Source organism: Theropithecus gelada, chromosome 1 (assembly GCF_003255815.1).
Source record: "Theropithecus gelada isolate Dixy chromosome 1, Tgel_1.0, whole genome shotgun sequence".
Classification (NCBI taxonomy): Eukaryota; Metazoa; Chordata; class Mammalia; order Primates; family Cercopithecidae; genus Theropithecus; species Theropithecus gelada.
The window spans coordinates 79,113,570-79,139,196 of NC_037668.1; the positions used below are offsets into that span (position 1 = coordinate 79,113,570).

The 25,627-nt window shown below is 42.0% G+C and overlaps 1 protein-coding gene across 1 annotated transcript in view; it reads left to right on the forward strand.

The window, feature by feature from the left end:
• The first annotated feature begins 265 nt into the window (after positions 1–265).
• The window catches only part of RNF11 (ring finger protein 11), a 36,298-nt gene continuing 10,936 nt past the window's right edge, over positions 266–25,627 (forward strand). Inside the window, exon 1 of the mRNA XM_025390922.1 lies at positions 266–561. Coding sequence (XP_025246707.1) covers positions 439–561 — 123 coding nt within the window. The 5' untranslated portion in view covers positions 266–438. The remainder of the gene's footprint in view (positions 562–25,627) is intronic.

Here is a 25,627-nt window from a genome sequence, read left to right on the forward strand (position 1 = left end):
GAGTAGGATGAGGCCCGCGGCCGTGGCTCCGGCGTCGGCGGGGGCAGCAGCAGCTGAGGCAGCAGCTGAGGCAGCCGTGACGGCCGCGCCCCCCCCCGCTGACCTGGATTAGGCCCAGCAGCTCCGTGGCCGCCGCCGCCCCGCGGGGGGGCGGGGTGGGGAAGTGCTTCGTCTCCCCCCCCCCCCCCCCCCCATCGCTGCCTCGCAGGAGGCAAACGCCGCGACCCCAGCGGAGCCCGCGGCCCAGCCTTGAGCCCCCACTCCCGGGGGCTGGCATGAGCGGCCCCTTGGCGGCACCGTGGGGCGGTGGAGTCGCCTCCGCCTGATCCCCGGCCTGCCGCCCGACCCCACCTTGCCAACCGAGGCGGACCGCGGAGCGTGCGAACGACCCCATCGCTGCTTTCTCCTCCCCCAGATCACGCACCCCAGCTCCGGAAGATGGGGAACTGCCTCAAATCCCCCACCTCGGATGACATCTCCCTGCTTCACGAGTCTCAGTCTGACCGGGCTAGCTTTGGCGAGGGGACGGAGCCGGATCAGGAGCCGCCGCCGCCATATCAGGTAGGGGAGGGTGTGTGTTGGGGGGAGCACGTAGAGGCAGCTCTGGTGGAGGCTGAGGGGGCTTCGGGGCCATCTCTGCCCCTGGCTTCGGCAAGGCCTGGCCTGGGCGGCATTGACCCCCTTAGGGCTGGATCTGAGGGCATTTGCTCTCTGATCTCAGAATAGGGTTGATTCTTCGCCTCCCCTCGGGCACCGTGTGGGGATGATACTCTCTGCCCTTGAGTTCTGGGATCAGAGTATGTGATCACATCCCCTTGGCCAGTGTCTGGTGGTTCGCTTGTGGAGTTTGGGAGTGACATTTTCCTGCCTTTATGTCTGAATCGTATGATTTCCTCATCGCACCGCCAACTGGATTATGGGTTCTGGATAGGTGGTTGCCAAGCCCCCCCCCCCCCGCCCCATTTATGTTTTCATGTGTGGTCATCCTCTTACCCCCTCCCTCGTCTTTTTGTTAATTGGATCTGGCAGGTCTTCATTTCTGCCTCTGCTTGGGAGACGGATCTCCAAGTGGTGATTTTAACCCTAGCGACATCGAGTTGTTTATATATATATATTAATTTTAATCCCTCCTCCTTTTGCTCCACCCTTATGACACACCTTTTAAACGTGCTGACTTAAGAAAACTTGATTAGCTTCAACTTTGGAAACCTTTAAACCTAGCTTGGGAAATTCCTTCGGTTACGCGTGTTCTCCCTTTGTATCAAAGACTCTCCTGAATATGTTTTACTGCTTTTTGTACAACAATCAGTAGTCCCAGATGTGTTGCAGAATTCGAGTGAAGACCTCTTAAACTCTAAATAGGTATGTGGATGTCATAATCCACAATATATGTTTGAAAACCTTTCTTGTACTTTTTCCATTTTAGATGATACTGAATACAACCTTTTCCAGAGGGCTTCAGTAGTAGTAGTACTTAATTTTTTCCTGAAGAGTTTAGTTTTCTGACTGGGCAGGCTCCTTTGTTGTTTCATGTGATGACATCATTATCTAGTATTTTCTTTTCTCATTCCTGTGTAAACCAATGTCTCATCACACCAGAAAAACCTGATCATATATGCTGGTTTTCTGAATAAAATTTTTCTGGGGCATTTCGTATATACCAGTAAGGTCCAGTCTTGATTGTGGTATACAGAAGCCTCTGTAACTTCTCTCTCTTACATTCTGTATTCCAGGCCTACCAAATACAACACGCTGTTCACACCTTTGTTTTGCTCCAGTTCCTGTCTGCTTGGAACCCTTCCCCCAGGTCAGCCAGGTGGACATCTAATCCTCTTTGAGAACTCAGCTTTCATATTTGAAGTCCCAGCATTCCCTTTCCTCCCAGCCCGAATCCCTTGAGTCCCCACTGAAACCTCTACACTTCCATAAGCAATATCTATAACCCTTTAGTGTTGTATCTTTGTTAGATGTGTGTCTCATCCTTGCATTCACCTCCTTCAGTACAAGCTGCATGAAGGTAGAGAATCTGTGTTTCCGGTTTGCTGTTGTATCCCTCGCATCTGCCTCAGTAGGTACTCAGTAACCGGGAGATAGATTACAAGTAAAAGCCCTTGAGAACAAGGACTCTGCCCTCGCTCAGTTTCTGGCACATAAGCACCTAAATGTTGAATTAATTAATGAAGTTGAATTTAGTATTTTCTGTATTTACACGACTATTTTTTCCAAAGTAAGTTGTCACAAGGGTAGTCTCTTAAAAATCAAAGCTGAATCTGGGTGTCTTTATAAGTACCTTTGAGTGAAGCAAGCAAGCTATGTTTATCCTTCACTCTCTTTGCCCTCTATATTTACTATACAACAAGAGTGCTTATTTCACCTTTTTTTTTTTTTTTTTTTTAATGAGACGGAGTCTCGCTCTGTCGCCCTTGCTGGAGTGCAGTGGCATGATCTCACTGCTCACTGCAACCTCTGCCTGCCAGATTCTAGTGATTCTGCTGCTTCAGCCTCCTGAGTAGCTGGGATTACAGGCACGTGCCACCACGCCTAGCTAATTTTTGTACTTGTAGTAGAGACAGGGTTTCACCATGTTGGTCAGGCTGGTCTTGAACTCCTGACCTCAAGCAATTCACCCACCTTGGTCTCCCAAAGTGCTGGGATTATAGATGTGAGCCACCGCATCTGGCCTGAAGTTTTTATTTTAAAATCTCTTAATGCTCCCGACCCTCACCCCCTTCTTTTTTTAAAAGATAGAGACACGGGCTTCTATGTTGCCTAGGCTGGTCTTGAACTCCTGGCCTCAAGCAATTCTCCTGCCTCCTATCCCCTTTCTTTCCAGGCAAATTGAATATCTTTGACTTGTTCTCTTTCTCCTATCCTTATGATAATTGTACTATTAAAGGTACTAGAGTTTATGGAAAGTGTGTTTGCCTTTTCCAGAAGAACTAGGTGATGATGAGGGATGAGGGGTTTTTGGTGTCATGAAGGAACTTTTTTTGGAAATGTTATATTTTTGACAGTGGGAGTTTTTTATGGTTGCGCTTTCCTGAAGTGAATGACGCAGACTAATATACAAATTCAGTATCAATTGGAAGAAAATTACTTTAAAAGATGGAAGCATAAAAAGAAACTTTTGGAGGAAAAGTATTGTCCCCCACCCCCAAAGAAATAAGATCTGTTTTAGGAATGGTTATTTTAGATGATCTGAGAAACAGCAATCCAAAGTTATTTATTCATTTATTTGAGTTGGGAATCTCCCTCTGTCATCCAGGTTAGAGTGGATTGGTCACTTGGCAGCCTCAAATTCCTGGCTTCAGGTGATCCTCCTCCCTTAGCCTCCCAAAGACTGGAATTACAGGCATGAGCTACCTCACACAGCAGATTTATAGTACTTTCAGTTGATAAAAGTAACCTTTTCAACAAATTGTATGTAATTAACAGTGAATAGCTGATTGTAAAGGAACATGTTTTCTTGAGGTGAGAAGTTAAAAGATGTCATTGTTTGCTGCTTTATATGTACAATGTACATATAATGACAAGAGCCAGTTCCATTTATTTCCTATTAACATCTGACAAATTTGTTTTTATTTATTTTTGCCTAAAAGTAAACCCCTTGCACCATTATGATCCAAGTTTGTAGGAAGTGCGTATTTCTTTCCATGGTTTCTTTTGTAGCCTCCTAACTGGTCTCCCTGCTTTCACTCTTGTACTTGCTAAGGCCTGTCCTCAACACAACAGCCATATTTTTTTAAAACTGAACTCTACAGTCTGCCCAACCCTCTGTGGATCCTTGTCTCATTCAAAGTAAAAATCAGATTCCTTATAGTATCCCATAAACCGTACATAATCTGTACCCCTTGTTTCCACACATGTCCCTTGACACCTACAGCTAACCCCTTTGTTGGCTTCCCTCCAGCTTCCCTGGCCTCATTGCTATTCTAGGACCTTTGTTCTCCTTATTATGTCTGGAGTACTCTTTCCCAGATTTCATGGCTGACTGACTCCCTCACCTCCTTCAAGTCTTTTCTCAAATGCCACCTTAAACCTTCTCTGACCACCCTATTTGAAAGTGCAACCTGCCCTAATACCCTGGAAGTCCCTCTCACCCTATTCTGTTTTTCCCTCCCAATACCATTTGTTACTTTCTAACACAAGTTAGAAAGTTACATTGTCTATCATCTGTCTTCTCCCACTAGATAGAAAAGAGAAAAGGGGATTTATTTATTTATTTATTTATTTATTTTTGAGGAGTCTGGCTCTGTTGCCCAGGCTGGAGTGCAGTGGTGTGATCTCAGCTTACTGCAAGCTCTGCCTCCCGGGTTCACGCCATTCTCCTACGTCAGCTTCCCGAGTAGCTGGGACTACAGGCGCCCGCCACCACGCCCAGCTAATTTTTTGTATTTTTATAGAGACGGGGGTATCACCGTGTTAGCCAGGATGGTGTTGATCTCCTGACCTTGTGATCCATCTGCCTTTGCCTCCCAAAGTGCTGGGATTTCAGGCGTGAGCCACCGTGCCCGGCCGATTTTTTTTTTTTTTTTTTTTTGAGACGGAGTCTCGCTCTGCCGCCCAGGCTGGAGTGCAGTGGCCGGATCTCTGCTCACTGCAAGCTCCGCCTCCCGGGTTCACGCCATTCTCCTGCCTCAGCCTCCCGAGTAGCTGGGACTACAGGCGCCCGCCACCGCGCCCGGCTAGTTTTTTGTATTTTTCAGTAGAGACGGGGTTTCACCATGTTAGCCAGGATGGTCTCGATCTCCTGACCTCGTGATCCGCCCGTCTCGGCCTCCCAAAGTGCTGGGATTACAGGCTTGAGCCACCGCGCCCGGCCCGATTTTTTTTTAAAATTGGTGTTTCCTAAGTACTTATAACAGCGCCTGGCACATATTAGGCATTCAGTAATTTGGTAATGCATGAATAGATTTCTTTTAAATGAACTAAAGTATTTGAGGCAGGTATACTTGAACTGCTTGTAAGAACTCTGCGTTTTCCTAGTGCCATTTTTGCTTCTATCTTGCCGATCAGTTTTTTGTTGTTGTTTTTTGTTTTGTTTTTTTGTTTTGTGACTGGGCCTCCCTGTGTTACCCAGGCTGGTCTCTCTCTGTATATATATGTTTGGGTTTTTTTTGTTTTCTCTTTTTTGAGACCAAGTCTCGCCCTGTTGCCCAGCTAGAGTGCAGTGGTGCGATCTTGGCTCCGCCTCCTGGGTTCAAGTGATTCTCCTGCCTCAGTCTCTCAAGTAGTTGGGACTACAGGCATGCGCCACCAAGGCCAGCTAATTTTTGTACTTTTAGTAGAAATGGAGGTTTGCCATGTTGACCAGGCTGGTCTCAAACTCCTCACTTCAGGTGATCTGCCTGCCTTGGCCTCCCAAAGTACTGGGATTACAGGCATGAGCCCCTGCACCTGCCCTTTATGTTTTTTAAATTTAGAAAATAGAGACGGGGTCTCATTATGTTGCTAGTCTCAAACTCCTGGGCTCAAGGGATACTCATGCCTCAGCCTCTTGAGTAACTAGGGTTACAGGTGCGCTTCTACTCTGCCTGGCTTAGGTTTTTTAAAAAAATTATTTCCTTTAGAGATGAAGTCTTGCTGTGTTGCCCAGGCTGGAGTGCAGGTGCAATTATAGTGCATTGCAGCCTCCACCTCCAGGTCTCGAAAGGATCCTGTGGCTTCAGTCTCCTGAGTAGCTGGGACTATAGGGGTAGATCAGTTTTAAGGAATCCAAAAAGTCAAATTCCAGTAATATTAAATACAGTAATTGGTTTAAACTAATGTATTTAGTGATTTAGGGGGTTTTGCCCTGTATATATATCACCACAAGATATTTATGTAATGGTAAAGTACTTGGGGGAGAAAAAGGAAGTACTTGAATCTCTATCCTTGAAGTATTGGATGGGAAGAGATTTAGGGTGTTTGTCGAATTAGAAAGTAGAAACAAATTTGTCGCACCCTCCACCCAACTCCTGTATTCGTAAATGTTTAAAAAGAATACAGAGGAAATCTGCCCAGCCAAGGCAGTCTCGGAATGACAGTGAGTGGGAGGATAAGTCAGGAAAGGCTGAAGAAGGGAGGTCCATGAGAGGGGGAGGCCAGGTAGGCAGCCCAGTCCTGAAAGACATAATGTAAAACAGCTTGAGGTTCCCCTCTGTCACTGTGAGCTTTGTTATGTGCTCATTTGAGGGAGGCACTCTGTTAAAAGAGCATAATATTCATTGAACAACAAACCATGTTATACTTTCTAATCTGAATATGTAAAAAGAAGGGTAGATATCTCTCAATTTTGCAGTAATTATATAGTTTGAGATTCGCCAGTCTTTTTCCCCGACCTATACTTTTTGATTAATACATTTGAAATTTTAAAATCCTAAGTTTGTATAGCATTGAATGCAAGTGTAGCTCTGCTTTTAGCGTCAGATGGTCCTGTGTTCAAATTCTGACTCTGCCGCTTACGTGTAAAATACGAAAAAGGAAAGGATTTATCAGATTGTTTTGGGGAACTTTTTTGACAAATAAGAAAATGTAAGATTTTGGATATTTCAAATTGAACCTGCATAAAGCTTTCTTCAAGATACCTTTTTTTTTTTTTTTGGCCGGGGACAGTGGCTCATGCCTGTCATCCCAACACTTAGGTGGCCAAAGCAGGAGGATCATTTGATCCCAGGAATTCGAGAACAGTCTGGGCAACAAAGTGAGACCCCATCTCTATTAAAATACCAAACAAAAACAAAAACCCTCTTTTTTTGTTAAAAGGATTGGTTTATCCTGTAGAATGCACTAAAAATAACCCCCTTCCTTATAAAAAATCTAGAATGTAATGCTTATTTTTACATGCAAAGCTATAATGTTTTGTGGGGAATGGGCTTGTTTTTAGAGATGGAGCCTCACTTTGCCCATGCTAGTTTCGAACCCCTGGGCTCAACTGATCCTCCCACCGTGCCTCCCAGTGTTGGGATTACGTATGTGAGTCACTGTGCCCTGCCTGTAATGGTATATCAATGCCTCATTTTCCTGAACTTACAAAATTAAATTTAGATAAAGGGTTGTTTTTTTCTTATTAGCATTTTGTTTACCATTTTGGTGGAAAAATCCCCAAATTTATTTCACATATCTTGGCCTTGTTATACAAATTATTCAGCTTTCAACAATTTACTTTTGTGAAGTTTTATCCATCCCCTTCATGTTCAAGAAGTTCAGCCTTCTTATTGAGGGGCAGATCAACTAACTCCACCTTTGTTAATAAAGCCTTCACTGACCATTTTTTTCCTCTCACTGCTGATTTGTCATGTACGGTTTTTTTTGTGTTTGTAACATTTATCTGGAAATCATATATTGCCTTATTAGCTTTTGTTGCTTTAACAGCTGTTTTTCCACATCACGATTTCCTCAAAAATGAGAATGATACATTAAACTTGTAAGATATCTTAGTGGAGTAGAATGTTACCTTCCATATTGTAGACACCCAATGAATATTTGATGATAGACTAACTTAGAACTATGCCTTCTTCACCTTGTAAGGTCACCATCATAATTGAGGTCCTCATCAGTTCTTACAGCAACATAATTGATGTCCCCTCCTCATTCATTTCATTCCATGTTGCCAGATAAATTTCATCCCTGATCAGATTGCTTGCCTCGTAATCCTTAATGATTCTTTTTTTTTTGGAAACACAGTCTCACTCTGTTGCCCAGGTTGGAGTACAGTGGTGTCACCTCAGCTCACTGCAACCTCCGCCTCCCAGGTCCAAGCAATTCTCCTGTCTCAGCCTCCCGAGTAGCTGGGATTACAGGCATGCGCCACCACACCCAGCTAATTTTTGTATTTTTAATAAAGATGGGGTTTCACCGTATTGGTCAGGCTTCTGTGCAACTCCTAACCTCAGGTAATCCACCCTCCTTGGCCTCCCAAAGTGCTGGGATTACAGGCGTGAGCCACCATGCCTGGCCCTTAATGATTCTTTACTATAACTAACCACTGAAGATATCTGACTTAGCATTCAAAGTCAGGATTTGGCTCTATGTATACTTTTTCAGCTCTTCATAGCCTTGTGCTTTCTTTTATACAACCTGTATACTCCAGTCATGCAGAACAGTTTGCTGTATTCCATATATGTCTTCTGCTTTCCTGTTTTTGCCCATTCTATACCCATTGCCCAGAACGTTCTTCCTTAATCCTTCCTAGTCTCATTTCTAATATTCAGGGCCCAGTTCAAATGCCAAGAATCCACGAATTCTGATTTCTCCTACATATACTTTTCTTAATCTGAACTCCTTTATTACTTTGTGCACCATTCTTAGGACATTTTACCCTTTTTAATTTTAATTATTTGTGATAGTGTCACATCTACTCTTAAAATTCAAGTCTGGGCCGGGTGCGGTGGCTCAAGCCTGTAATCCCAGCACTTTGGGAGGCCGAGATGGGCGGATCATGAGGTCAGGAGATTGAGACCATCCTGGCTAACACGTTGAAACCCCGTCTCTACTAAAAAAAAAAATACAAAAACTAGCTGGGCCACGTGGCGGGCGCCTGTAGTCCTAGCTACTCCGGAGGCTGAGGTAGGAGAATGGTGTAAGCTCGGGAGGCGGAGCTTGCAGTGAGCTGAGATCCGGCCACTGCACTCCAGCCTGGGCGACAGAGCCAGACTCTGTCTCAAAAAAAAAAAAAAAAAAAAAATTCAAGTCTGGTTCATTATCGCATTGCTAGAACTACAGTTTTCACATAGCAGGCACTTACACTTTAGTGAATGTCATGATCAGCATTTTGCTGTAAGAGTGTGTGATTGTATGGTTGTTAGTGTCTATTAAACATTCCTAGAATCCTGTGCTTTAGTGTTTGGCCTATCACTTCTAATTTATAAAGTATGTTGAGCTTTGGGAAAGTTAATTTCATTATATATTTTTTGAATTTGGTTTTGTGTTCTATGAAGTTCAGCTTGCCTAGGTGACTTATAAATAAGTAACCAGTTATTTATTATTTGTGTGACCACATTGTTGTGGGTTTTTTCTTTGTTTCTGCCTGATCGCTCAATCTGAATGCACTTTAATAAAGGCTGATTTTTTGGCTTTAAGATTGTATGCATCATTAGGAGTAAGACAGTCTGTGTTCAGAGTTTAATTCTAGAGCTAATTATAGGGTAACTTGAGAAGATGGGATAGTGAGTTACTTGGTACATAAGATCTGAGCACTTGATTTTCTTAAAATATTTTTTAGGTAATACTTAGTAGAAACCTTTGTTGCAGAATTTTGATCTTCAAAAGTTTTAATATAAATACTTAGGTAGATTGGGATTCTTTTTCTTTCTTTGAGACAAAATCTTACTCTGTTGCCTAGGCTGAGTGTAGTGGCATGATCATGTCTCACTGCAGTCTCAACCTCAGGGCTCAAGCCATCCTCCCACATCAGCCTCCTGAGTAGCTGGGGCTACAGGCGTGCACCACCTTGCCTGGCTAATTTTAATTTTTGTAGAGACAGGGATCAAGCAATCCTCCCACCTTAGTCTCCTAAGTAGCTGGGGCTACAGGTGCATACCACCATACCCAGCTATTTTTTGTAGTTTTAGTAGAGACAGGGTCTCACTATATTGCCCAGGCTGGTCACAAACTCCTGAGCTCGAGCAGTCCACCCACCTCGGCCTCCCAAAGTGCTAGGATTATAAGTATGAGCCACCATGCCCAGCCAACAGCCTTTTTTTTTTTTTTTTTTTTTTGGAGTTGGAGTCTTGCTCTGTTGCCCAGGCTGGAGTACAGTGGTGCAGTCTCAGCCCACTGCAACTTCTGCCACCTGGGTTCAAGTGATTCTTCTGTCTCGGCCTCCTGAGTAGCTGGGATTACAGGCGCCTGCCATCATGCCTGGCTAATTTTTTTTATTTTTAGTAGAGATGGGGTTTCACCATGTTGGCCAGGCTGGTCTTGAACTCCTGACCTCGTGATCCACCCACCTAGGCCTCCTAGAGTGCTCAGATTACAGGCATGAGCCACTGGGCCAGCCACCAACAGCCTATTTTCAATAACCTATATGAATGCAGACAGAAATATATCCCTAACTCTGTACCTGAAGTAAGGTAATACATAAAAGACATATTCGCAAATGCAAGAAAAGAAATAAAACACATCTCTAATTCTGATTGTATCTACAGTCAACCTCTTATCACTTCCCTCTTCATTTGCAGAATTTGCCTTGGCTGAGACACAGTCAAGAAAGAAGACAGGCGGCCAGGCACAGTGGCTCACGCCTGTAATCTCAGTACTTTGGGAGGCCAAGGTGGGTGGGTCACCTGAGGTTTGGAGTTTGAGACCAGCCTGACCAACGTAGAGAAACCCCGTCTCTACTAAAAATACAAAGTTAACTGGGTGTGGTGGCACATGCCTGTAATCCCAGTTACTTGGGAGGCTGAGGCAGGAGAATCTCTGGAACCCAGAGGTGGAGGTTGCGTTGAGGCTAGGTTGCGCTATTGCACTCCAGCCTGGGCAACAAGAGTGAAACTCCATCTCAAAAAAAAAAAAGAAGACAGGCTGCGTGCGTGGCTCATACCTGTGCTACCAGCACTTTGGAAGGCCAAGTGGGGAGGATTGCTTGAGCCCAGGAGTTCGAAACCAGCCTGGGCAACATAGCGAGATCTTGTCTCTACAAAAAAAAAAAAAATTAGTCAGGTGTGTTGGCACATGCCTGTAGTCCCAGCAACTCAGTAGGCTGAGGCAGAAGGAATGCTTGAGCTCAGGAGTTGGAAGGTATGTTGAGCTGTGATGAGCTGTGATGGCACCGTTGTACTCCAGCCTGGGCAACTGAGTGAATGGGGGCGTGGGGAAGGCCAGGTGTGGTGGCTCACATCTGTAATCTCAGCGCTTTGGGAGGCTGAGGCAGGAGGATTGCATGTGTCCAGGAATTTGAAACCAGCCTAGACAACACAGTGAGACTCCCATTTCTACAAGAAAAAATTTAGTCTGTAAGTGGAGAGTTATTGTTTAGTGGGTAGAGTTTTCTGTTACATAAGATGAAAAGTTCTGGAGATGGATGGTGGTAATGGCTACATAACTTTATGAATATATGTAATACCACTGAACTATACAGTAAAAAATTGGAGCTGGGCATGGTGGCTTGTGCCTGTGGTCCCAGCTAACCAGGAAGCTGAGGCAGGAGAGTTACCTGAGTCCAGGAGTTCGAGGCTGCAGTGAGAAATGATTGAGCCACTGCATTCCAGCCTAGGCAGCAGAGTGAGACTTTATTTCTTAAAAATAAATAAATAAATAATAGGCTGTGAAAAGTTGATTCCTTACCAGTAACTTTCAATACTGAATTAACAAATATTGTGTGGTATTTTTAACATGCTCAGAGTTCAGGCTTTTTTCACCTGTGATCTAAATGAAAGTGAGAGTGAGGTGGTGAGAGAAGTCTGGGTGGGAATGTGAGTGAAAGGCTGAGGAAAAGCTGGCTTAGATAGCCACAGTGTTTAGTTGTTTTTTTTAGAGACGGGATTTCACCTTGTTGCCCAGGCTGGAGTGCAGTGGCTCTTCACAGGTGTGATCATAGCACACTACAGCCTCGAACTCTTGAACTCAAGCCATCCTCCTGGTTCAGCCTCCCAAGTAGCTGGAACCACAGACTCATGCCACCACATCCAGTCAAAGTGTGTGGGTTTTTTTGTTTTCAGTTAGGTTCCTCAGGGTAAATGGAAGTATGTGTTTGTTTTGTTTTGTAGAGACAGTAGCTCATTGTGTTGGCCAGGCTGGTCTTGAACTCCTGGCCCCAAGCGGTCCTCCCGCCTCACTCTCCCAGAGTGCTGGAATAACAGGCATGAGCCACTAGGCCTGGCCAAAGTTGAAAAGTAAAGTGATAAGGGAGAGGTAAATATATTTTATCCTTTGGGAGAATTTGCTTGACCTATTGATTTTTATATTTAAATTGACCTATTGCTTTTTATATTCAAATTGGCCTTTTGAACTCTTAGTTGAGTTCCTTGTTTTGACAATGGATACTTAAAATTTCATATGAATGCGTGTGTCCCTGTCTTTTAATTAAATTGCCAGCCTAGAGTGTACTCCCAGGGGCCAAACGAGTAATTATCTTGTTACTTAATCTAGAAAACATACTGCAAGGTAACTAAAGGATATGAAAGTGTAGGAATAAAGAAAGCAATCCTCCAAATATGTTTGCTTCTAAAATTCTTAAAATTTTCTGAACTCATAAAGTTGAATGACTTTAAGAAGAGGGAGACTTTATAACTGACCCAGTTAGTTAAAGTTACATGTAATTTTGTGTAACAGTTTAAACCTTCCTTTTGTGGAAGAAAAATAAGCAGTTTACCATAACTGAGTAGCGAGGCCTTAAGGGTAAGAAATAGTATGCTTGATACCTAGTTTCCTTTTTTTTTTTTTTTTGAGACGAAGTTTCGCTCTTGTTGCCCAGGTTGGAGTGCAGTGTCTCGAGAAAATACATTTACAGTGCTATACTGTGTTTTCTTTTTCTGTTTCTTTTCTCTTTTTTTTTGCTTTGAGATGGAATCTTGCTCTGTCACCCTGGCTGGAGTGCAGTGACACCATTTTGGCTCACTGCAACCTCCGCCTCCTGGGTTCAAGTATTCTCCTGCCTCAGCCTCCCGGGTAGCTGGGATTAGAGGCATGTGCCACCATGCCTGGCTAATTTTGTATTTTTAGTAGAGACAGGGTTTCTCCATGTCAGGCTGGTCTCGAACTCCCGACCTCAGGTGATCCGCTCACCTCGGCCTCCCAAAGTGTTGGGATTACTGGCTTGAGCCACCGCGCCCGGCCTCTAGTTTCTTCTATCAGTTAGCAAGTATGTTATAAGCTCCACAGGGAAAGGAGAAATGATGAGTCTCTTACCCCTAGGAGCCTACAGTTAAGGGACAAGACATGAAGCAGTTATGAGGTCAGCATGAAATAGCATGTAATCAAGTATTAGGTTGTTTGGTATATAGTTTTGAAGTCGTGTGATCAGTTTGTGATAGGGCAGTGAATCACAAATGTACTTTTTAGCTTCTGAATCCTTGGGATAATCTTACTTGGAACTTGAGTATAAAAAATGAATAAAAACAACAGAACTGCCCTGATTAAATTGAGTGGTGGAGCTTGGAGCCAAAAAGATAGCCTTCTGTATTCACAGGTTCCACATCCTCTGATCCATCCAATCACAGAAAATATTTGGGAAAGAAAACAATAAAAAATAATACAAGAGATAATACAAATAAAAAATATAGTGTCACTATTATGTACCATTGTATTAGGTATTATAAGTAATCTAGTGATGATTTAAAGTATATGGGAGGGTATACAGGTTATATGCAAATATGCCATTTTATAAGGGACTTGGGCACCTGAGGATTTTTGTGTTCAAGGATTTTGGAGTCAATCGGGTGGAACTAATCATTAGATGGTAGATATGAATTTGGAGGTCATTGAATTGTGTACAGTAAAAGTATGTGTGTGTAAATTTTAATTAAAATAATATACAGAAACTAGTGTATCTTTAACAGAATATCTTAAGTTTCTTTAGATTGACTGATTGATTGCTCGATTGGTTGAGATAGGGCTCTCGCTGTGTTGCCCAGGATGCAAATGGGCTCAAGTGATCTTCCTGTCTCAGCCTCCCAAAGCTCTGGGATTACAGGTGTGAGCCACTGCACACAGCAGGTTTCTTAATTACATAGCCTGGTGCACTTGCAAAATACAGCCACAACTATAATATAGTCTATTTCCAAGCCCCCAAAAGGCTCCCTCCTGCCCCCTCCAACAGTTTTTTTCCAAAGGTAATTGTTGGTTGTTATAACCTCCTATCACCCATATTTGTTTTGTGTGGTCCTGAATTTCAAACTGAATAACATTCTAGCATTGTTTGTGAAATTTGTGTTCTTACATAATGGCAGTAGTTCACATTCTTTTTCATTGCTATGCAGTATTCAAAATTGTGTAAATATATACCACATTTTATTTATTCATTCTATTGTGTGTATTCGGGTAGTATCAATTTTTGGCCATATAAAGAAAGATGCTGTGAATGTTATACCTGAGCACCTATTTTGAGTATATATCCAGGGATAGAGTTACTGGATAATGGAGCCATGTGTATAGTTTTTCCTGCAGCATTTTATTACAGAAATTTTAATAAGAGTTTACAGAATTGTTTGAATACCCATATTCATTCCTACCACCTAGATTCTGCAGTAAACATTTTGCTGTATTTGCTTTCACACGTACCTATTTATCATTTTCCTGTCAATCTATCAGGTTGATGTGTTTCAAAAAAAGTTTCCAAATAGTTTTCCAAGTGGTTGCCCTAATTTTCTGCTTGTACTGACAGTATAAGAGTTTCATTTGTGCCACATCTTCACCAGAACCTGATGTCAGTCTTTATCTTTGAAACTTTTTTCAGCTTTGAAGTATAATTGATATAATTATATATACTTATGATGTACAACATGGTTTAATATATGTATACATCGTGAAATGATTACCACAGACAAGCTAATTTACAGATCCTTCACCTCACAGTTATGATTTGTTATTGTGAGGATATTTAAGATGTATTTTCATAACAGTTTTCAAGTATACACAATACATTGTGCTAAGCTGTAGTCACTATGTTATACAACAGATCTCCAGAATTGTAGATCTGTTTTATTTTAGACATTTTAATAGGTGTGTAGAAGTATAGAAATGCAGTTGACCCTTGAACAACATAGAGTTGAACAGCAGGGGTCCACTTACAGTGCTAATTTGTTTAGACAAGTATGTTGGAATTTTTGTTTGAGATTTGTGACAATTTGAATCAACTTAGGTGATTCTCATTTTTTGAAATATCAAAAAATTAAGGTGTGTCACGATGGATGCATAAAATATGTAGATACTAGTCCGTTTTATCATTTACTACCATAAAACATTCACATCTATTATAAAAAATTAAAATTTGGGCTGGGCATGGTGGCTAATACCTGTCATTCCACACCTTTGGGAGGCCGAGGCAGGAGGATCACTTGAACTCACTGAGGCAACCTGGGCAGCATAGCAAGACCTCATCTTTACAAAAAATCAAAAGAATTAGCTGGAGCCAGGTGAGGTGGCTCATGCCTGTAATCTCAGCACTTTGGGAGGTCTAGGTGGAGGGATCACTTGAGATCAGGAGTTCGAGATGAGCCTGGCCAATATGGCGAAACCCTGACTCTACTAAAAATACAAAAATTAGCTGGGTGTGGTAGCACGTGCCTGTAATCCCAGCTACTCAGGAGGCTGAGGCAAGAGAATTGCTTGAATCCAGGAGACAGAGGTTGCAGTGAGCCAAGATTGTTCCACTGCACTCCAGCCAGGGTGACAGAGCAAGACTCCATCTCAAAGCAAAAAAAAGAAACAGAAAAAGAAAATACAGCCTGTAATCCTAGCACTTTGGGAGGCCGAGACGGGCGGATCACGAGGTCAGGAGTTCCAGACCATCCTGGCTAACACGGTGAAACCCCGTCTCTACTAAAAAATACAAAAAACTAGCCGGGCGAGGTGGTGGGTGCCTGTAGTCCTGGCTACTCGGGAGGCTGAGGCAGGAGAATGGCATAAAAACTCGGGAGGCAGAGCTTGCAGTGAGCTGAGATCCGGCCACTGCACTCCACCCTGGGCGACACAGCGAGACTCCGTCTCAAAAAAAAAAAGAAAAAGAAAATACAGTATAGCTCTGTAAATGTATTTCCTCTTATGATTTTCCTAATATTCTTTTCTCTGGCTTAATTCATAAGAATGCAATATGTTATACATGTAACATACGAAATATGGGTTAATCAAGTTTGTGTTATCTGTAAGGCTTCTTTGGTCAAAAGTAGCTTATTAGTAGTTAAGTTTTTGGGAAGTCAACATTTAGGCCAGGCGTGGGGCATACACCTGTAATCCCAGGTATATGTCTTGGGAAGCCAAGACAGCAGATCATTTGAGCTCAGGAATTCAAGACCAGCCTGGGCAACACAGCAAAACCCCGTTTCTACAAAAAATACAAAAGTTAGCCGTATGTGGTGGCAGTCGCGTGTAGTCCCAGCTACTTGAGAGGCTAAAGCAGGAAAATTGCTTGAACCTGGGAGGCGGAGGTTGCAGTAAGCCAAGATTGCGTCATTGCACTCCAGTCTGGGTAATGGGAGTGAAACCCTGTCTCAAAAAAAAAAAAAAAAAAAAAATTATATGAAGGTTTGCGATTGCACTGGGGGTCGGGACCCCTAACCCCCATCTTTAAGGGTCAACTGTATTTCATTGTGGTTTTAATTTGCATTTTCCCAATGAGTACTAGAGTTAAGAATGTTTTCAAGTGCTTGTTGGCCTTTTGGGTATTGTCTTTTGTGAAGTTTTTTGTCCAGTTTGTGTGTGTGTGTGTGTGTGTGTGTGTGTGTGTGTGTGTGTGTGTNTTTTGTCCAGTGTGTGTGTGTGTGTGTGTGTGTGTGTGTGTGTGTGTGTGTGTGTTTGAGACAGGGTTTCAAAAAAACTAATATTTTTGTATTTTTAGTAGAGATGGGGTTTCAGCATGCCAGCGAGGCTGGTCTCAAACTCCTGACCTCGTGATCCGCCCGCCTCTGCCTCCCAATGTTCTGGGTTTACAGATGCAAACCACCGTGCCCGACCTTGTCCAGTTTTTAATTGGGTTGCCTGTCTGTTAAAAACTTGATTTGTAGGAGTTTAAAGTATATTATATATTACTAACAAAAAAGAATGGTAGTTGTTCTCTGCATAATATTTAGAAAATAAGGCCGGGCACAGTGGTTCAAGCCTGTAATCTCAGTGCTTTGGGATGCCAAGGTGAGAGGATCCCTTAAGGCAAGGAGGTTGAGACCAGCCTGGGCAGCATACCGAGACCCCATCTCTACAAATAATATTAAAAAGTCAAGTGTGGCGGCATGCACCTGTAGTCCCAGCTACCTGGAATGTTGAGGCAGGAGGATCACTTGAGCCTAGGAGCTCAAGGTTACAGTGAGATATGATCACACCATTACACTGCAGCCTGGGCAACAGCAAGATCTTGTCTCTTAAAAAAAAAAAAGGAAATAAAGAATAGAAGGAAAGTAGAGATTGTGTTAGATCCTAGAATGCAAAGGTAAATACAATGATCTCCATGTTCTCTGTACCCGCATTCTAGAGGGGGATGTAGATAAATGGATATAAAATACACTGCCATAAATTTTATGAAGAATGTTTAGGGTGCTATAATTTGCTCAACACTTCATTTTTTGCTTTCTTGATATTTTAAATAATACTATGAATGTTTAATCAATAAAATACTTCTTGTTTTAGAATATTTTATTAGTATAAATTTTTTTAGAACTTGCTGGATCTGGCCAGGCACCATGACTCATGCCTGTATTCCTAGCACTTTGGGATGTGGAGGCGGGAGGATTGCTTGGGCCTAGGAATTGGAGACTAGCCTGGACAACATAGTGAGGTCCCATTTCTGGAAAAAAAAAGGGAAAGAATTGCTAAATCAAAGGATGTGAGGATTTTAAAGCTCTACACAATAAAACAATCAGATCATCCTAAATAATTTATTGAAACCATGAAAAGTATGTTCCACAACAAAGCATACTTCTTTGGTGACCAAAATGTGGCACTGATGAATATTGGGGGTTCTGCCTAAAACTTTAACCCCCTTTATGTTGGCACGTTCATGAGATAATTCTGTTGACTAAGTTATGGTTGTTGTTGGTTTTTTTAATCAAAGAATAAAACATGGTCTCCTTGATTAGAGTTAGATATCCCTTGCTAGCTCCTTGGATGAATTCCTTTTTCTTTTTCTGTTTTTGAGATGGAGTCTTGCTCTGTTGCCCAGGCCTGTAGTACGTTGGCACAATCTCTGCTTACTGCAGCCTCTGCCTCCTGGGTTCAAGCAGTTCTCCTGCCTCAGCCTCCTGAGTAGCTGGAACTGCAGGTGCATGCCACCACACTCCGCTAATTTTTTTGTATTTTTAATTGTAATTTTTATTTTTATTTTTTTTTTGAGATGGAGTCTTGCTCTGTCACCCAGGTTGGAGTGCAGTGGCAGGATCTCGGCTCACGGCAAGCTCCATCCCCTGGGTTCAAGCGATTCTCCTGTCTTAGCCGCCTCCCAAGTAGCTAGGATTACAGGTGCGTGCTACCACTCCCGGCTAATTTTTGTATTTTTAGTAGAGAGGGGATTTCATTATGTTGGCCAGGCAGGTCTCAAACTCCCAAACTCAAGTGATCCGCCCACTTCCCAAAGTGCTGGGATTACAGGTATGAGCCACTGCACCTGGCCATTTTTCTGTATTTTTGTAAAGGCAGGGTTTCACCACGTTGGCCAGGCTGGTCTGAAACTCCTGACTTCAGGTTTCCCTGGCCCCTCAAAGTGCTGGGATTACAGGCATGAGCCACCACACCCAGCCTAGTTCCTTTTTCAAATGAATAGTACGTAAGTATATGTTGGCTCTTACTAACTTTACTCTGGGGGAAAAAAACATAGCTCCAATTTTCTTTTCATTGTGTAGGCTCTTTCTTGAATAGAATACTTGCATAGAATAACAATAGCTTATACATTGGTGAGGGGAGTGTTTACATTGCCTCCAACATACTGTTTAATGCATAACATACATTATTTTATTTAATTATCACATAGTATCTGTAAAGAGGAACTATATTATTTTTAATACTATTTATATGCTATGTAATATGTATATATGATATATGTTTCTACTATTTATATATCATGTATAATATGTACATTATAGCTGACATAGAGACCAAGCAGTTTGTACTCTGGATAAATTTGTTACATTTAATTTTTAATTTTTCTTTTTAATGACAGGGTCTCACACTGTTACCCATGCTTGAGTGCAGTGGCACAATCATAGCTCATTGCAGCCTCAAACCCTGGGCTCAAGCAATCCACCTGCCTCAGCCTCCTGAGTAGCTGGGACTAGAGGTGCACACCACCACACCTGGCTAATTTTTGTCTTTTTGGTAGAGACAAGGTCTCGCTCTGTTTCCCAGGCTGACTTTGAATTCCTGGGCTTAAGCAATTCTACCTTGGCTTCCCAAAGTGTTGGGATTACAGGCGACTGCACCCAGCTGTGTTTCACTTTCTTGCTGGTGTTCTTTGAAGCACAAAAGTGATTAATCCTGATAAAAGCCAATCGTCTATTTTTTTTCTTTGGGGAGCTTTTGGTATTTTCAAGGAGGAGGTCAAACTTCATTCTTTTGCATGTGACTAGCCTGATGTTCCAGCACCATTTGTTGAACATAGTTTTCTTTTCTCATTGAATTATCTTGGTATTCTTGCCAAAGATCCATTGTCTATAAATGTGAGAGTACATTTCTGGACTCTTCTGTTCCGTTGATCTATATGTCTGTCCTTAGGCTAGTACTGTATTGTAGCTTTGTAAGTAAGGTTTGAAATCAGAAAGTGTGAGTCTTTTGTTTTGTTTTCTCTTTTCAAGATGGTTATGGCTATTCTTAGTCCCTTGTATTTCCATGTGAAATTTAGAATCAACTGTCAATTTCTGCAAATGAGCCAGCTAGAATTTTGATAGAGCTACATTTTTTTTTAATGAACCTACATTGAAATATTCAACGATTGCCCAAACATTGTCACCCGAAACCCATTGTTTACCTTAGAGTTCATTCTTGGTGTTGTACATGGATTTGCCATGTATAGTGACATGCATCCACCATTATAGTATCATACATATAGTTTTACTGCTCTAAAAATTCTCTGTGTTCCATCTGTTCATCCCTCCCCTCAACTCCTGACAACCACTGATGGTTTTATTGTCTCCATAGTTTTGCCATTTGCAGAATGTTGTATATTTGGAATCATACAGTATGTAGCCTTTTCAGATTGGCTTCTTTCATGTAGTAATATGTATTTAAAGTTCCTCCATGTTTTTCATGGCTTGGTAGCTCATTTATTTTTTAGTGCTGAATAATACTCCATTTGCATTGATATACTGTAGTTTTTACCTTCCGAAGGACACCATAGTTGCTTCCGCATTTTGATAGTCATGAATAAAGCTCCTGTAAACATTTGTTTCTGGGTTTTGGTTGGATGTAATTTTTCAACTCCTTTGGGGTAAATACCAAAGGGTGCAATTGCTGGATCAAATGGTAATAGCATGTTTAGTTGTGTGAGAATTATCAAACTGTCATCCAAAGCCTACCATTTTTTTTGTTGTGTTGTTGTTGTTACTGTTTTTTGAGACGGAGTCTAGCTGTCACCCAGGTTGGAGTGCAGTGTGGCATGCTCTCAGCTCACCACAACCTCCACCTCCCTTGTTCAAGCGATTCTCATGCCTTAGCCTCCGGAGTAGCTTGGATTACAGGCATGTGCCACCATGCCCAGCTAATTTTTGCATTTTTGGTAGAGACGGGGTTTTACCATTTTGGACAGGCTGGTTTCAAACTCCTGACCTCAGGTAATCCTCCCGCCTTGGCTTTCTAAAGCTGGGGTTACTGACGTGAGCCACCGCACATGGTCGCAAAGCATACCATTTTGCATTCCCACCAGCAGTAAATGAGAGTTTCTGTTACCACACATTCTTGCCAGGACTTAATGTCAGTGTTTTGGATTTTCACCATTCTGATAGGTATATAGTTGTATTTTTTTGTTTTAATTTGCAGTTCTCAGTGCTTCTCAGTACGTCCCACGTACCTTAACTGGGACAGGATGGCTGGAGGGGCTGGAGTTGGGTAGTTCCCTTTCCCCAGGTAGGTTAAGCTCTGGTAAAAGTTTCTCCCAGAACTTTATATTAAATTAAAAGTTTCGCTTGAGGATAAGGCTTATTAGGAGCAGAATGCTCTGGCATATTTAAAATGGCTTATTTTCCCCTCCGCGTCCTGGAAGCACTCGTGTGAGGACCTGGTAGAGGTTTTGGAGATAAAATTCACAAAAGTGTGGGGGCCCCATATGATTGGGTCCACTTGGAGTTTTTATTTTAATTTTCTTTATTTTTTATTTACCTTTTTTGTTTTGGAGATAGTCTCGCTCTGCGGCCCAGGATGGAATACAGTGGCACGATCTCAGCTCACTGCAACCTCTCCCCCCTCCGATTCAAGCCATTCTTGGGCGTCAGCCTCTCTCGAGCAGTTGGGATTACAGGTGTACACCACCATGCCCGACTAATTTTTGTGTTTTTTGTAGGATGGGGTTTTGCCATATTGCCCAGGCTGGTCTCAAGATCCTAGCCTCAAGTGATCCGCCTGCCTTAGCCTCCTAAAGTGCTGGGATTACAGGTGTGAGCTACTGTGCCCAGCCTTGACTTTTTAATAATAGTCATTCTGACTGGTGAGATGGTATCTCATTGTAGTTTTGATTTGCGTTTCTTTTCTTTTCTTTTTTTTTTTTTTGAAACAAAGTCTCTGTGGCTCAGGCTGGAGTATAGTGATGCAATCTTGGCTCACTGCAACCTCCGCCTCCCGGAGTCAAGCAGTTCTCCTGCCTTGGCCTCCCAGAATGCTGGGATTACGGGTGTGAGCCACTGCACCCAGCCAATTTGCATTTCTTTAGTGATCAGTGATAATCAGAATGGCACGCAATTTACAACATCAGTTGTTTCTGGAATTTTCCATAATTTTCAGACCATGGTTGACAGTTAACTGAAACCTTGGAATAAGTGGGGACTACTGGAGATCCTCTTCATTTTAAAGATGAAGAAATAGGTTGGGCAGTACAGCAGGGCAACTAGGAGAAATGCATTTAGACAATACGGATAACTGCACAGTGAGGCAGAAAATAATACACTAGATTTTTTCAAAGGCAGTCACAGGAGCCTCTAGGAGTTCATTTCCAGTAAAGTCCAGGAGAGGAATGGGATATTGGAATTAAGTAGGTTGTACAGTGATACTTGAAGTAATGAGACTTCTTTAAAATGAAATGGGTCTTCTAAAAATGTTTCATAAATCTTAACGGTAGGCACAACATATGGCACATAAATTATCAGAAATACCCATATGTACAACATCTGTTTTTTCATTTGGAAGTAAACAGCCCTGCCTCAGCAAAGTGTCCCCATGTCTTCTTTTCTGTTCTCAGTTGGTGATTTCCTTTCTTTTGCCATTCTCCCTGATAGACAATCTGTGCTTTCTGTCTAACCTTTCTCTCTTGAATTTATAGTGTAGTTATTACTAAGGCACCAATTCCTATCAATTAAGGCTCATTTCAGTGTAATGTGGATGTGTTTTATTTAGTATTATGTCCACTAGGCCTTTGTATATTTACCGTTTGCACCACTCCCCACCCCATTTTCGTGTGACAACTGGAGGCTTTGTTTAAAAAACTACTAGAAAAAGGACGTGTATCCCATCCTTTATGGCTCTCTTATAACACCAGAAACTATCCAGTCTTGTTTTGTCCTGTGTACTCTAAGATCCTAAGCCAGTGGTTCTCAACCAGGATGAATTTGCTCTCCAGGAAACATTTGGCAAAGTCTAGAGACATTTTTGGTTGTCACAACGTGGCAGGGAAGAGGGTGCTGCTGGCATCTAGTGGATGGAGAGAACTGCCAAACACCCTGTGATGTACAGTACAGCCCCCTACAACCAAGAATTGTCTTACTAAAATGTCAGTATTGCCCAGGTTGAGAAACCCTTCACTAAGCAAACCCCTTTTCCTCTCTAACCTCAGTTAGGTCCTTAATTGAGTTTATTTCTTCAACTGAAAGGTGGAGGTTATTTTACTTTTTCAAATGGTTGCAAAGATATCAAAAAGATATCTCTAAGTAAGAAATACCTTTTCCTGTTCTTTTCTGAAGCATTTCAGTGAATTAAAGATTGGTGAGGAGTGTAGGTCAAAGTTTAAGTCAATCAGTAATTAAATATTTTCTGTTGTCAAAGACTTAATAAGTTCATGATCAAATAGCATATGTAGGAGAAGACGTTAGAAGGATTTCAGAAACACTAAGCTTATCCCATTCTCTTTGTGCTTTTAATTTTATGTAGCAATTCAAGGCCATCAATAGTTGTAGTCTTAAAAGCCCCTAAAAGCAGAAATGATATTACTGTCAAGAACTAGTAAACCACACTTGAAAGATTTGTGGTTTGTTTAGATTTTATGATGTACCCCTGTTTGCAAGGTGGTGTTAGGTGCTATGAATTAGGAGTTTGTAAGTTTAGTTAATTGGCTGAGGCCCGTTGTTGATGTGTTAATTTTTTTGTGAGTTAGTTTTTAGCATATAGATCCTGCACAAGATAAATTTATACCTTTAAACATTTTAATTTTTTGGTATTGTAAATGGTGTTTTAACTTTTTATTTTGGCTTCTAGTTCATTGCTGGTATTTACAAATACAATTGATTTATGTGTGTTAATTTTAATCTGCAACCTTGCTGAATTCATTTTAGGATATTTTGGTTAGAGTTCTTGGTGTTTTCTAAATAGGCTTATATCTGGTTGTCTCTCTTTAAAAATTTTTAGAGTGTGTTTTTGTAAAGTGTTAATATTCAATTTTGGGTGTTTTCATTCTGAGGCTGATTCTCAACCTGGCCCTCTTGTAAACTTTCACAGCTTCTCCCTTTTCATCTTCACTCCCTTCCCCAGAAATCACTGAAATGACTTCTGAGCACATTGTCATTTTATCTTACTGATTCAAAATTATTATTAGGTAAGTTTATTCTACCCTGGAGGTAACAGAATAGTGCATCCAGAATCTTGAATTATGTAGGACAATTTGTGTTAGTGGGTGAAATCTGTTATGCTTTTGCATTCCTGCACCTACTTTTTATTGATTTTTTTTTTTCTCATCGTCAGTTCTTCATCTGCTGTTAGTGTGCCTGCCCTTGAAGATCCTCTTCCTACTTCTAATAATTTGGCATGTTGGAAAACCAGATGCCCAAGCTCATCACAGTATTTTCTAGCAACTCCCAATAGAGAGATCCCAGAGGCAGTGGCAGTTGAGTAAAGTCGCATTTTCACTTGTGAATAAACTATTCTGGGGTTTAGATACATAGGTACCTTATTTTTTTTTTATGTTAAAAATTTTTTTAAAGTTTGGAACAAATTTGCTTAATGAAGTCAGTTTTAGCGGGAAATTCACATGCACATGAGAATTGAAAGAAGGAACCTTTAATGTTGATGTAAGCTTATCAGTGTTTCCTTTTTCACATATACCTCACCACCTCCTCTGTGTTTAATTATCTGGACTTTTTTCTCATCCCTAGATTTTGTTTCTCAAAAATGCTTCTCCCTTAAAACATGATTTAATAAACTCTTTGTAAGATCTAAGTTCTTAATCTCAAAGTAATCTTGAGATTGAGGAGTCCTAAAATTGAGGTCCACAGACCCTTTAAGGTCAGGAATAGAACCGCTTTCAGTGTGATTGATTTCCTTAGTAATCTTATGTGTTTTATCCAAAAATGTTATCTCAAATAGCTCTCATTGGACTGCATAAGGTTTCCATGGGAAAAAAAAAAAAAAAAAAAGTTTTAAGAATCATGAGAGGCGATCCTAGAGTGAGCTCCTATCATTGCTGCCAGAAACCACAAAGCGTTTTGAGAGTTCTGAACTCTGAGCCAAAGAGTTCTGATAGGTATGTGGTATTGTAATTCAGTTGAATTTTGCTGTTGCAACATTTAGGTAAATTGTCAGACATCATTAAGATTTGCAGCACGAAATGGGCCCATATATATATGGGAGTGTTACTCTGTTGCCCGGGATGGAGTGCAGTGGCACGATCTCAGCTCACTGCAAACTCCACCTCCTGGGTTCAAGCGATTCTCCTCCCTCAGCCTCCCACCATGTGATAAGATTTTTTTTTTTTTTTTTTTGAGATAGTCTTGCTCTGTTGTCCAGGCTGGAGTGCAGTGGCACGATTTCGGCTTACTGCAAGCTCTGCTTCCTGGGTTCACGCCATTCTCCTGCCTCAGCCTCCCGAGTAGCTGGGACTACAGGTGCCTACCACCACACCCAGCTAATTTTTTGTATTTTTAGTAGAGACGGGGTTTCACCATGTTCGCCAGGACGGTCTCGAACCCCTGAGCTCATGATCCGCCTGCCTTGGCCTCCCAAAGTGCTGGGATTCTAGGCGTGAGACACCACGCCCAGCCTGTGATAAGATTTTTAAATAAAAATTTCACGGCTTGTCGCTGTGGCTCACGCCTGTAATCCCTGAAGTCTCGGCTCACTGCAGCCTCCGTCTCTCCGGTTCAAGCAATTCTCCTGCCTCAGACTCCTGAGTAGCTGGGATTTCAGGCACGTATCACCACCCCCAGCTAAGTTTTTCTATTTTTAGTAGATAGGGAGTTTCACTATGTTGGCCAGGCTGGTCTCGAACTTCCGGCCTCAGGTGATCCACGTGCCTTGGCCTCCTGAGTAGCTGAGGCTACAGGCATGTATCACCACTCCTGGCTAATTTCTGTAGGTCCGGGGTTTCGCCATGTTGCCCAGGCTGGGATTACGGGTGTGAGCCAATGCACTTGGCCCCAGAACAATTTTTAACGGATGATGCTGGGACACCTACATATAACCACATAGTTAAGTGAAGTTGGACCCCTTTCTTAGTATATGCAAAAATTAACTCAGAATGGTTCATACACCTAAATGTAAGAGCTAAAACTTTATAAACCTCTCAGAAAATATAGGAGCAAGTGCTCATGACCTTGGGTTTGACAGACTTCTTAGGATACTGAAAGTAAAAGTAACCAGAGTCGAATTTCATTAAAAT